A 12841-nucleotide genomic window follows, 5' to 3' on the forward strand; every position below is an offset into this window, starting at 1 on the left:
TGCGTAAACTGTCCCCTTTTGGAGCTTGGCTGCCTGGGTTAAACCGTCCTGACTGCACAGCCCATCTCAGCGTGGCTGCCTCAGTCGCTCGCAGAGTCTGTCTGTGGGCGTTTCTTAAACCATTGCCAGCATAAGAGTTGTTTGACTCCCAATCGTCTCCACCTCTCATTGCGCGGGAGTCTCCTGCGCAAGGAGGGCGTGGGTAGTGGAGGACCAGGGCTCTCCTCACTGACTTCCAAGGAAGAATCCCGGAGCCCTTCCACCTCTTCTCCCATTTGCTCTCCTGGCTCCTTGGTGTTACGCTGATTTCCTTCCCCCTCCATCAAGCTGCATCTCCCCCTAGTGCTTGTTCCTTCCCCTGCAGAATCAGAGAGCCTCTCCTTCGCCTGTTGCTCTGATGTCAGTTTCCTGACAATTTGTAAGGGAGGCACCTGGATGTTTGCAAAGGGAAAAGTGTCCTTTTTCTTTTCCCTCCCCTTCCTGAAATCTGCCCACGCAGTGCAAGAAGGGGGGATTTTTTTCTTTTATTCGTTTACTAAATAAACCTTTCCCTATACAATGCCCAAGGCAGCTGGCAATAAAATATGTAGTTAAAAAGTAACCAGTACACTTAACAAATAACATAATAAGCCGTAACATGGTAAACTGCTTAGAAAATTTTGCAGTTAAGTGCTCTATCAGTCTTTCTAAACAAACAAACAATAAAAGAGCAAAAACTCAGTATAATAAAGTCAGAGTAGATAAAAGATAAGACAGCAGGAGCAGCAAGTTGAAAACGTGTTTAAGTTTAAATAACAGAACAGCAATACCAAACAAATCAGTTCAGAAAGGGCAGTGCCTGCTTAAACAGGAGAAGGTTATAATATCGTCGTTGCCATGATTACTTATACCGTCCATCCAAAGATCATGTTCACAACATAAAAATACAAAATGAGAACACAAAATACAGAATAAAACCAAAACAAACCTATAACCCCCCTCCTACAAACACATTTAAAAGGCCACAGCATGTTAATCAGCCAAAGGCCTGGTCAAGAGAAATGTTTTCACCCAGTACCTAGAGAGCCACCCTGGGGAGTAAAGGTAAAGGGACCCCTGACCATTAGGTCCAGTCGTGACCGACTCTGGGGTTGCGGAGCTCATCTCGCTTTATTGGCCGAGGGAGCCGGCGTACAGCTTCCGGGTCATGTGGTCAGCATAAAGCCAAAAGTCCGGTGGGGCTTCCACAGCTTTCAGTTGGCTGCAGGAGCTTCCTGCAGCCAATCAGAAGCCGCGCTTTGGTTTCTGAACATTTTGGAAGTCGAACGGACTTTTGGAACGGATTCCGTTCAACTTCCGAGGTACGACTGTACTGCTCCAGACCTCACACTCCACCCATGGTCTCTGCACCATTCTCAGCACTGTGGCTCATGTTGGAGTGTTGTTGTGTGCAGCGCAAGTCCAAACTAACTTGGGGAGCAAGCCCATTATGATTTGCCAAACAGGCTCAAACTAGGCTTATTAAGAATATGATTTAAAAGGTAAAGGGACCCCTGACCATTAAGTCCAGTTGTGACCGACTCTGGGGTTGCGGCGCTCATCTCGCTTTATTGACCGAGGGAGCCAGCGTACAGCTTCCGAGTCATGTGGCCAGCATGACTAAGCCGCTTCTGGCGAACCAGAGCAGCACACGGAAACGCCGTTTACCTTCCCGCCGGAGCAGTACCTATTTATCTACTTGCACTTTGATGTGCTTTCGAACTGCTAGGTTGGCAGGAGCAGGGACCGAGCAACGGGAGCTCACCCCATCGTGGGGATTCGAACTGCTGACCTTCTGATTGGAAAGTCCTAGGCTCTGTGGTTTAACCCACAGCGCCACCTGCGTCCCTACCCTGGGGAGAGGATTCCAGAAATGGGGAGCCACTGCAGAAAAGGGCTGTTCTTGTGTTGTCACCCTCTGGACCTCTCACGGAGGAGGCCCATGAAGAAGGGCCCCCAGAGGATGATTGCCGGGTCAGGGTTGGTTCGTATGGGGAGAGGTGGTCTTTGACGTACTGCAGTCCTCCTGTGCCATTTAAGGTTTTATAGGTCAAAACCAATACTTTGAATTGGTTCCAGAAGCTGACTGGCAGCCAGTGCAGTTGGGCCAGGTTTTGTGTGATATGCTCAGACAGTCTTGCCCTGGCGAGCAACCTATCAATGAGTAGGTTAGATAGGTTCCAAAGTCAGGGTACAGCCGACACTGATAAGCCGTTTCTTGAGTTCCGCCAAACACAATTTACATGCCATGATGCTCACGGAGTCTGAAATCCCACAAGAGTTCTGTAAGCTGTTAAAAACACAAGCAGGCCAATTCTATGCCTTGCCCTCATTTTCTTTTTACACACACACACACACACACACACACACACACACACACACACACTGCAGGTCCTGGATGCCTACTGGCTATTCCCTCCCCCACCCCAAAAAATAATAATTTACCAACTCATATTCTTCTCTGTAGCTGGCCATTTGCCCAAGAAGACTGAAACCCTCACCTTATTTTTGGGTAACCCTTCCACCCAAAAATATGAGTTCACTTCTGAACTGGTATGTGCAGGACCACCCAAGTTCAGTATTAGCATGGAGGACAATGAATGAAACTTTTCCTTTCATGTGCCCGAGGCTTCAAGGTTGAAGGAAGGCATGAGAGATATGCCCTAATTAAATTCACATTCCTAGTGGCAGTGTTTTGGTTTGAGTTCATTTTACCTCTGCTCTCTCGAATATCTGTACAATTTTCTCTGGTTTTAGCACTCTGTTTTATTAGGGGTTTTTTGTGGACTGAAAGGCAGGATGTAAATATTTTCATTTATCTACTTGCGCAGAAGCTTTAATATAGCCCACATAGAAGACTTCCTGGTGGCAGATAAATTTTTGAAAATTGAGGGGAAAGAGTTAATATAAAAGGACTCCCTGGTGAACCAAAATTATACAGCCTTAACTCCACAGTGTGTTTTCTCTCAGGTGAATTTGGTCAGTCTTGCTTACCAGGTGTTATAAGAAAAAAACTGCTCCTTTTTCCCTTCTGGGGTATCCAAGAGCCCGTATAGAGTCCTTAAGTAGGTTCTCTGTCAGTAGGAGAAAATAACAGAGGCCAACCAGAGAATATTGAGAAGCAAAGCAGCTAGTAAGCATGATCTTTATTAAACTGTTGCAACAAGGCTCCCACTCCCCACACGCAGGGAAGGAGGAAAGGAGCCCAGAACATTGGTGTGCAAGCTCCTATATAGACTTTTGAAATTGCCTACCCTGTAGCTCAGGACCACCACCCCCCCAAAAAAAAAAAACATCATACATACATCACAGAAAGAGGTGGTCCCCAGCAGAAATTTGAGTGTGTTGCTTCTCTCCTGTCTGCCAGGATACCTGATAACGCCTTATTTGATTTCCTTTTCTGGGTAGCCTGGCCATTCCTTTGAGATGGTAAATACTTAGTTCCTGAATCTCTTACGCATATTGATAGTGTGCTCAGCTTAACAGATACTTGTCAGACTGTATTTACAGGGAGGTGTAAGCCCCTACAGTTCAAAGAAAGCTTTCCCCATTTCCTTCCTCCTTGCAGAGAAATATTTGAGGCCAATTTGGGAGAGTCAAAATGGCTTCAGGATTGTTCTCCTGTACTGTTTCAGACACGTGGTTTATATACTTATGTCTGTGTTTGCCTTGTACATTTATGAACTTTTATTTTATATATAAGACCTTAGAATTCCTATAACACAGGTATCGTGTTTTGTGCAGACAGCCCATTCTTTAGGTCATTATCGGTGCAACACTGAGCAGGACAGAATATGCTAAAGCCAGATAGTAGTCTACTAAAGCAGAGATGAACTGATCGGCCTGAATGCCAGAGGGCTATAGGCAAAATCCATGCTGGCTGGTGAAGCTCAGTCATGTGAAGGCAGGCAGTCTCCCCCCACCCCCCCACCCCGGTTTCTCAGCTCAGCAGACGGTGAAGTTCATTAGTCCCAATTACTGCTTGTTTCATTCTGCAGCATCAGTTTAATTGAGCCTGGGCCAGTGATAACAGAATTCGAGAGGAAGCTCTACGAAGAAGCAGCCAATATGGACCTCTCTCAGGTGGATAAAGAAACGCTGGATATATTTCAGGGCTTCTACATGGCCTATTCCAAGGAAGTCTTCACTGCGCTGGGGCAATCTCCAGAAGAGGTGGCTGAGGTAGGATTATAAGCTTTCTCCCTTGTTGCTCTCAAGCCCACAGGAAAGCTAGCTGGGATCTGCTTCTGGGGGGGAAGGGAACGGGCTGCCCAGCCTTGCTCATTAGTATGGCAGAGCTTTCCAAACTTTTCGTGTTGGCGACACACTTTTTAGACACGCATCATTTCGTGACGCAGCAATTCGGTTTTACTAGCAAACTGGAGGTTAAACTAGCCCCTTATAAGAGTGCGGGGAGCATTTGCGTGACACACCTGAACGCTGCAGCCAAAATAATAATAATAATAATAATAATAATAATAATAATAATAATAATAATAGGTAAAGGTAAAGGGACCCCTGACCATTAGGTCCAGTCGTGACCGACCGACCGGGGTTGCGGCGCTCATCTCGCTTTACTGGCCAAGGGAGCCGCCGTTTGTCCACAGACAGCATGTGGCCTGCATGACTAAGCCGCTTCTGGTGAACCAGAGTAGCACACGGAAACACTGTTTACCTTCCCGCTGGAGCAGTACCTATTTATCTACTTGCACTTTGTGCTTTCAAGCTGCTAGGTTGGCAGGAGCTGGGACCGAGCAACGGGAGCTCACCCCGTCGCGGGGATTCAGACCGCCGACCTTCTGATCAGCAAGTCCTAGGCTCTGTGGTTTAACCCACAGCACCACCCGTGTCCCTTAATAATAATAATAAAATTAATTAATTATACCCCACCCATCTGGCTGGGTTTCCCCAGCCACTCTGGGCAGCTCCCAACAGAATATTAAACAGAATAAAACTTCAAACATTAAAAACTTCCCTAAACCAGGCTGCATTCAGCTGTCGCGACACACAGTTTGGAAAGCTCTGGCTTATGGCATTGGCCCATTCCTTCTAACAGCAACCTCAGGTGCTGAGTGTCTCTAGGCTTGTAGCTCGAACAAAGGAATAAGATGGAGGTGCCCCAAGGTGTGCAGAAGTGCAATGCTTTAAAAGTGGTGCTGGTAAGAACCCCAAAACTTCCCAGTGAGGCCTGAGAACACTCAGTAGCCATTAATGCAGAGGGAAAGAAAAGAGAAACTATTACAATGGGGGGGGGGGGAGAGAAGTAGAATGCCTTGTTTGGAGGTAAGAGCTAACTAGAATCCTGAATCAGGAGGGAAGTTGTGCTACAATATTTTGTTGCAGGCAGCACTTGCTAGGTTTAAAATTGCTGCCACTTTGATGTGTGGTTCAGCTGCAAGAAGCATCAGCACCTCGCAGCAGTGTTCCTCAGTTCATAATAATAATACAGTAATAATAATAATACAGTAGTAGTAGTAGTAGTAGTAGTAGTAGTAATAATAATAATAATAATAATAATAATAATAATAATAATAATAATAATAAATTTTATTATTTATACCCCACCCATCTGGCTGGGTTTCCCCTGCCATTCTGGGCAGCTTCCAACAAAAGATTAAAAATACATTAAAACATCAATCATTAAAAACTTCCCTAAACAGGGCTGCCTTCAGATGTCTTTGAAACGTCAGATGGTTGTTTCAAAAAAATAGTCCTGCCACTGTCTCCTAGTGGTGCAGCAATAATACTGCTAGCACATTTGCAAAGCTAAGCAGGGTCTGATATGGTTTCAAATTGGATGGGAGACTGTGTTGAGATTCTTGCATGGCAGAGGGTTGGACTAGATGGCCCTCGGGATCCTTTCAACTCTGTGATTCTATGATGCAGCATAATTCCCAGTTCTTGGTTTGAAAACAGATAGCTGCTTCCACCGGCCAATGTAGCTGGGGAACAATTACTGAAGGAATTCAACCCTTTGGTCAGAATCTATGGCAGACCATCATCCCATTGAGATGGTGGGTGATGATTTCTTGAAACAAATGTCCAAGAGGCAGGAAATGGATAGTAATGTTTTAGGGAAGTAAAAAGTGATAAGCTAAGAGAAGTGCTTTGCTGATATTCAGCAAAGTAGATCTGAGGAGCCAGAACAATTGTTTGCTGTGAAGCCTGTAGTATTTATACCCTCATAATCAAAAGCTTCAGACAAACTGAACAATTGATTGCCATTCCTCACTTCCGACTATATTTAGATGCTTTCTGGAGAGTCAGGATGAAGTGAGTCCCAACCCAGATAGCGTTTTCTTTTGTGGAGACATGCAGTGATAGTCACTGATTACGTTTGGACTTGAACAATAGGCTCATCTCCTATTTTTGTATCTCCTTGATTAAAATGCCAAAGGTCACATTCCCTGCATATATGTGACTTCCAGTCTTGGGTCCAATGAGGTGATTGGTTTAACTCCTCCAGCCCCCTTTGCCATCAGGTCTCAAGCAACCTCCTTGCAGACGGAATCAAACGGAAAACATGGTTAAAGCCATATTGTACACAAAAGTGCAAGGCTGCTGCCGTGCTACAGTTTGCGGTGGCCACACCAACTCCAGTGTGGTGTCAGAACAGCAGGGAGGCAAGGGGGGAAGCAGCCCAGGTTGCAGGCAGCCCCCCAGGTGAGCTGCTTAAAGGAGGGCGAAAGGCTACATTAAAAAGGCTGCAGTGGGGTTTGTGGTGGGGTTCAGAGAGCAGTTTGGAGTTAAACGGCCTTGGGCTTAGGGGCAAACTGAGGAGAGGAGAGGTTTGGGCAAGTTATGAAGGGATAGGCAAGGGGGTGGGTGGCATCTAAAGGGGGAGGGCTTGGCCAGGTGTGGGGGGAGTGGGGATGGCAAAAGGGTGTCGGCAAGCAGAGCAAACAGGGGTGCAACCCCTAGTGATAACATACAGGAATATTGGGATGGAGTGCTTTCTAGCATACTTTTCCGTGTATAAGATGCCCCCTATTTTGGGGGACTCAGATTTAAGAAAATGGGGGGAGATGGCAGCACAGAGTTGTTGAGCTTTGGGGGGGGGGGTTGCTGAAAATCTCTCACCTGCACTCCTCGCAAAATCCGCCTCTCATCTGTCCCCTCGCTGGCACAAGCTGCCAATTGCTCGCCCAATTGCTGCAGCGTCAGCCAGTCAACACCACCCATTGACGCAGCAACCAATAACATGCACAACAGCTGCTAACAGCCGCGGCAGCAACCCATCAAACATCCACCCTATGCGCTACCCATGTCTAAGACTACCCCCATTTTTTAGCATGCTTTTAAAAGGAAAAAAACTAGTCTTATACATGGAGAAGTACGGTATTTTATTTACTTATTCCTGAATTGTGCCAAAGGCACAATTTCCCTTGTATAAAAATTGTATAATTTGTATAATAGGTGATGGTCTGTTATTGGTTATCAAAAATAAGCACAGGATATATGGTTGCCTATGATTAAATCCCGATGAAAAGTTTCTAAAATTTTATTTATTTATAAATGTGTGTGTTTAATCTTATATATATATATTCATACATATGTGTGTGTGTATATATATATATATATATATATATATATATATATATATATATATTCTTATATATATATTATTTTGACAAAGTAATAATCATAAATAAATAAGAATAAAAATGTGCACCCTACCACGAGACCATTCCATTGTAACTATCCAGCCTCCCAAAATTTCAACACCTCTTGCGATGGTTCGACCCCTTTCCATTTTAACAGTACAAATTCTACAAACACCTTCCATATCTCCTCAGAATCATTTCTCCTGCATATTCCCCGTCTTACTTTAATAGCACGTGTCACTTTATCATTAGTGTGTTTAATCTTAACCATGCTGAAGTGCAGGCTTTCAGAAAAGGAATTCTGCCTTTCCTGCAGCAATCTCTTTGCACCCCCTGCTGAATTCTGAAATGGTGATCCTGGCTGAGTGTTGTTGTGGTTGTTGTTGTTGTTGTTGTTTTCTAACCTTCTGCTTCGCACTCCTCCTGGCAGCATACTATGAAAGTGATCACCTCAGAGAAGCCTCCATTTCGGTACCAAACCAACAGCCTCTACACGCCCATCACCACCCTCAAGCACGCTGACCCCAGTGGGAACTTGCCCCTCAACGCCTTCCATCAGATGATCTTCCAGCACGACCGGCTCTTCAAAGCCAGCCTCAGCCTCCTCAAAATGCTCCAGTGGAGGAAGAGGCGGGACATGGAGCACAGCAGGTCCCCCTGAGAGGAAGCGGCTGACCCGCCTCGGAGCCTCTCACTTCCACAGCCCACTCGCAGGCTTTCTAGAGAGTTTAGCATTGAATCCTGGGCGGCATTATACTCCCTAGATGCCGGGGCAGCCCTACTATGAGGCAAAGTGAGGCAGCCCTTGCCTCAGGCGGCAGATTCTGGATGTCTCATGGAGGCAAAGTCTGATCCATTGGGTACCATTGACTGGGGAGGTGATTCGCTCTGATAGTTCACGTTCTTTTCGGTTTCGATTCTGCTGCATTCCTGTCAGTTCACGAGAGGAAGGTGCCATTACGTTCTGTAGGGTTTGTTGTCGTCTTTGCCCTTGAGCACCAGAATTCCTGAGCTGGGAAATTATTGGCTGCCGCTGAGGTCTTGCAAGTCTCCTCACAGAAGCGGGCAAGGAAACCCAGCCTTCTGCTGCAGAAGAGCGTCCCAACATCCAGCACAGGACCTGCCTCAGCATCATGTCCTCTCTGAACATTTAAGAATCTCATTACCAGAAGTAGCCTGAAATGTCATCTAGTCTAACCGAGGCAAGCAGCAGGATTTGGTTAGATTATGCATTTTATTTATGCTTTTCACAGGCTTGAATTTTAAGGATCAAAGAGAAAGGAGGTACCAAGCCCTCATAGGCCATCAAATAACTTGGGAAAGGGCCAATTCCTCCACTTTCTATGTTCCAGTAGCCTATGCTTTGTTCTCCACCAGGATAGACAACATGTTGCCCATGTTGTCGGTCTCCCATCAGCCTCTGCAAGCATAACCAGTAGTTGCTGATGGTTGGAGTTGTAGTACAACCACATCTACAGGGCACAACATTGTCTGCTCGTTTTTCACACTATGTACAGCAGTCTTCCCCAACCTGATGTTCTCCAGATGTTTTGATTACAACTCCCAGCACCAGCAGAGGGTTGCAACCAAAACATCTGGAGAACACCAGGTTGGGGACGTCTGCTTTAGAGCTGGGGAAGCTGTCTGCCTCCAAATATTGTGGAACTGCCAGCTCCCCATCATCCCTAAGCCTTGGCAAAGCTGGCTGGGTCTCAGGAGTTGGATTTGGTTGGCCACAGGTTCTCCTGCCCTGGCATTCTGGAGCCCATACCACTTTAGCCCTGCAAGTAGGATTGTCATATATTTTTTTCATCTTCCCTTATGTAAAATAAGAAAATTAATACTCTGCACGTAGTAAACTGGCATGTCAGTCAAGGGTTTTAGCAGAGCAGTCTGCTGATATGCTAGCTTACTGCATGCAGGGAGATTTATAGGAGCGAGAGAATTACCAGCGCTATACAAAGCCAGACTATCTGATCGTCTAGCCCACTACTCTGATAGCTGGCCCTGGCTTATGCTGACTTCCCACCACCTACTACTTGAAGCTTTTAACTGGAGATGCCAGGAACTGGGGACCTTCTCCGTGCAAAACAGGTGCTTCGCTTCTGAGCTTTGCCACCTTCCCCTTCATTAAAAACATGGCCCTTACCACATCTGTAATCCAAAGTGGATTTGTCCAGAATGCAATCACACCTGTCTTATCTCATTCTGCCTGATGGAGGGACCAACTTGAGGACAAGCAGGAATATAACCAGGAATCTGGACTTCTACCTGACTGACCTCCCCTTAGGATTCCTGCTGGAGATGTCAAGCGACTCTTGGCAGTCTTGGACCAGCTCTCAGGTCAGGGCTGGGGGGAGCTGTGGCCTTCCAGATGTTGGTGAACCACATCTCCTGCCCTTGACCATTGGCCATGCTGACTGGGGCTGATGGAAGTCGAAGACCAACGAAACCTGGAGCACCACAGTCTCTCCATCACTGATCTAGAGCAACCCTCAGAATGGAGAAGCCGTCATAAGAACAAGACTGAAGCAGCTTTTAAGGCTGAAAAAGAAATTGCAATTCCAGTTTTATTTTCTTAATGTAACCAGGAGGAGGAGGAAAACTGAGGGAGGCATTGGGGTGAAAGCAGAAATAGGAACCCTTTTTTAAAAAAAAAAGGATGAGGAAGAGAAAATGCTCTTGCTTCTTGGACCAACCATGACTGAATACAGGGGGACGGGAGAACAATGATAGGAAAAGATGCTGACATTCCACTAGCTTAAATAAACCAAGCGGTCGTTCGGGCAGCACTACATCTTAGAAGGCACCAACAGGAGAGCATTTTCTGCAACATTGCAAAGAATGGCAAAGCACATTTCTCAGATTGTCTGGCTTGGGTAGTCTAGTATGGGGATTGTTGAGAGTGCTAGATTTGGGTCGGAGGGCCCTGGGTTCAAACCTTTGCCCTGCCATGGAGTTATCTGGGTCTCCTTCAGCCAGTCACTGTCAGTCGAAACTACCTTGAAGGCTTTATTGTGAGGACAAAATGGGAGAGAGTTACCTGTTCTGGTCTGAGTCTTGTGGATGAAGAGTAGGATTAAAATATAATAATTAAAATATCCTAAGTAGAACTGCCCCTTTTCTGTGTCTTTTTTACATACATCCTATATCCAAATCTCTATCAGTGTGGGTGGAACAGGGGTTTCCAACCCACAAGGGAGTGGACCAGTTAGGTAATTTAGGTATATTCTTGAGGTGGGGTTTGTGTGAGAGAGAGATTCAGGAGAGAATCCTGTTTCCAAATCCAAATGATCTTCCAATTTAGGGACACTGGCTGGTTTTATTGAGAAACTGTCTAATAGGACCATCTTGTGCACCTTTACTCAGAATTAAGTCCCATTAAGTTATTTGGGGCTTACTTCCTGGTAAGTGTCTAGGATTGGTGCCTGAGTTGTGCACATTCCACCATGCAGTAGTCTGTTAAATAAATACTTTTGTACAGGAATTGGCTGCTTTGATACCTATTTGTGTCTTGGTTGATTAGTAGTCATTGTTTATTGGTTTGCTATATTTCCTGTAAATTCCACCAAAGAACTTAATGGGGGAGGGGGCTTGACTGTGGGGAGGGAAGAGAAATGTTAATTGTGTGCTTCACAACCAAAGGAACACATATGGCTGTCTAAAGTGTGTGGATTGGGGAGAGATCATTACTTTCCGAATCCATGTGTTGAAGACTCACAGCTGGCAGATCATTCTGCCAACTCCTGTTATTTTGGGGTTTTGCAAGAGTGACCAACAGAGTATGAGAACGATCGCAGATTCTTGTGGCACCTGAAGGCACTAACACATTGATTAGGGCAGAAGCTTTCACAGGCCCACCTTGTCAGAAGATGTATCTGTTAAAGATCTTTAGTGCATTCAAGAAATCGAATCCCTCCTGCAAAACATCTGGAGCAGCAAACTGCAGCTTGGAGACCAGACCACCATTTCTATCTGCCACCCCATTCCTCCCCAGGTCTTCCTGCCCTGCTGTCACACTAAGAACCTTCCAATCTATCCTTTCGTTTTAAAGAGGCATTTTGGGTGGCTGGAGTTGAGAATGTAGCAATGTAAGGGTCCCATTTTTTTATTTTTATTTTGCATATCCACTTGCTAAGCTGCTGGGGTAAAGGGAGGACACAAATTCTAAAGATGCTTCGAGTGATAACATTATTTATTTAATATTTATTTAATTTCTATACTGCCCTATACCTGAAGTCTCAGGACGGTTCACATAAAATATTAAATACTGTCTTTTTTTGCTCTATAAGACTCACTTTTTCCCTCCTAAAAAGTAAGGGGAAATGTGTGTGCGTCTTATGGAGCGAATGCAGGCTGCGCGGCTATACCAGAAGCCAGAACAGTGAGAGGGATTGCTGCTTTCGCTGCGCAGCGATCCCTCTTGCTGTTCTGGTTTCTGGGATTCAGAATATTTTTTTCTTGTTTTCTTCCTCCAAAAACTAGGTGCGTCTTATGGTCTGGTGCGTCTTATAGAGCAAAAAATACAGTACATAAAATCAAAACAAAAACAACAACCCAATTTAAAAAAACCAAAAAGAGCCAGCATTTTAAAAAGGGTATAGGATGTAGATCAAGTCAGGCAAAGGCCTGGTTTAAAAGGACCTATGGCCAAACTATCACAGGAAAGCCTTTTTTTAATAGACTTTTGTTTTGTGTTGGGGTGGCCTGTACTTCATCCAATAGGCCATAGGAATATGTAGTAATACTGGTCTCACGTGTTTTGCATGTAAATAAATGGGCTACAGAAGCGGAGATGTTTTAATGAAAATGTTCTGGGATGGGGCCTGGTGTGGTGCAGCCTAGGAAGCCCCTGGGTTCAAATGTTGCCACCGCCATTAGGTCACTAGATGATCTTAGTCAAGTTCCGTAGCCTCAGCCTGCTCCCATCTGCAATACAGGGATACTATATAAGGTTATAAGAATCACAACAAATTATAGCATACTTTAAATACTATATAAATGCTAGATATTATTAACCGTGTACTTGTAGAAAGTAACACACCTTAATAATAATAATAATTTATTTATATCCCGCCCTCCCCAGCCGGAGCCGGGCTCAGAGCGGCTAACAAAAGTAAAATGATACAACATTCTAAAATCAGTTCATTATAAAATCAGTTCAAATCAGGTTAATGGCAACCATTGGGCTAGAGTTCTGTGAGGATTGCCAAAGGAGG

The 12841-nt window shown here is 45.2% G+C and overlaps 1 protein-coding gene across 2 annotated transcripts in view; it reads left to right on the plus strand.

Moving 5' to 3' along the window:
- LOC308576490 (retinol dehydrogenase 8-like) overlaps window positions 1-11109 on the plus strand; it is a 29315-nt gene extending 18206 nt beyond the window's left edge. For both annotated transcript variants that reach the window (XM_081175878.1, XM_081175877.1), the window contains exons 6-7: window positions 4017-4200; window positions 8053-11109. In XM_081175878.1, the coding sequence (XP_081032004.1) occupies window positions 4017-4200; window positions 8053-8283 (415 nt within the window). In that variant the 3' untranslated portion in view covers window positions 8284-11109. The remainder of the gene's footprint in view (window positions 1-4016; window positions 4201-8052) is intronic.
- The last annotated feature ends 1732 nt before the right edge of the window (window positions 11110-12841 follow it).

Source organism: Podarcis bocagei (genome assembly GCF_964188305.1).
Source record: "Podarcis bocagei genome assembly, chromosome: 17".
In the NCBI taxonomy this organism is placed as follows: Eukaryota; Metazoa; Chordata; class Lepidosauria; order Squamata; family Lacertidae; genus Podarcis; species Podarcis bocagei.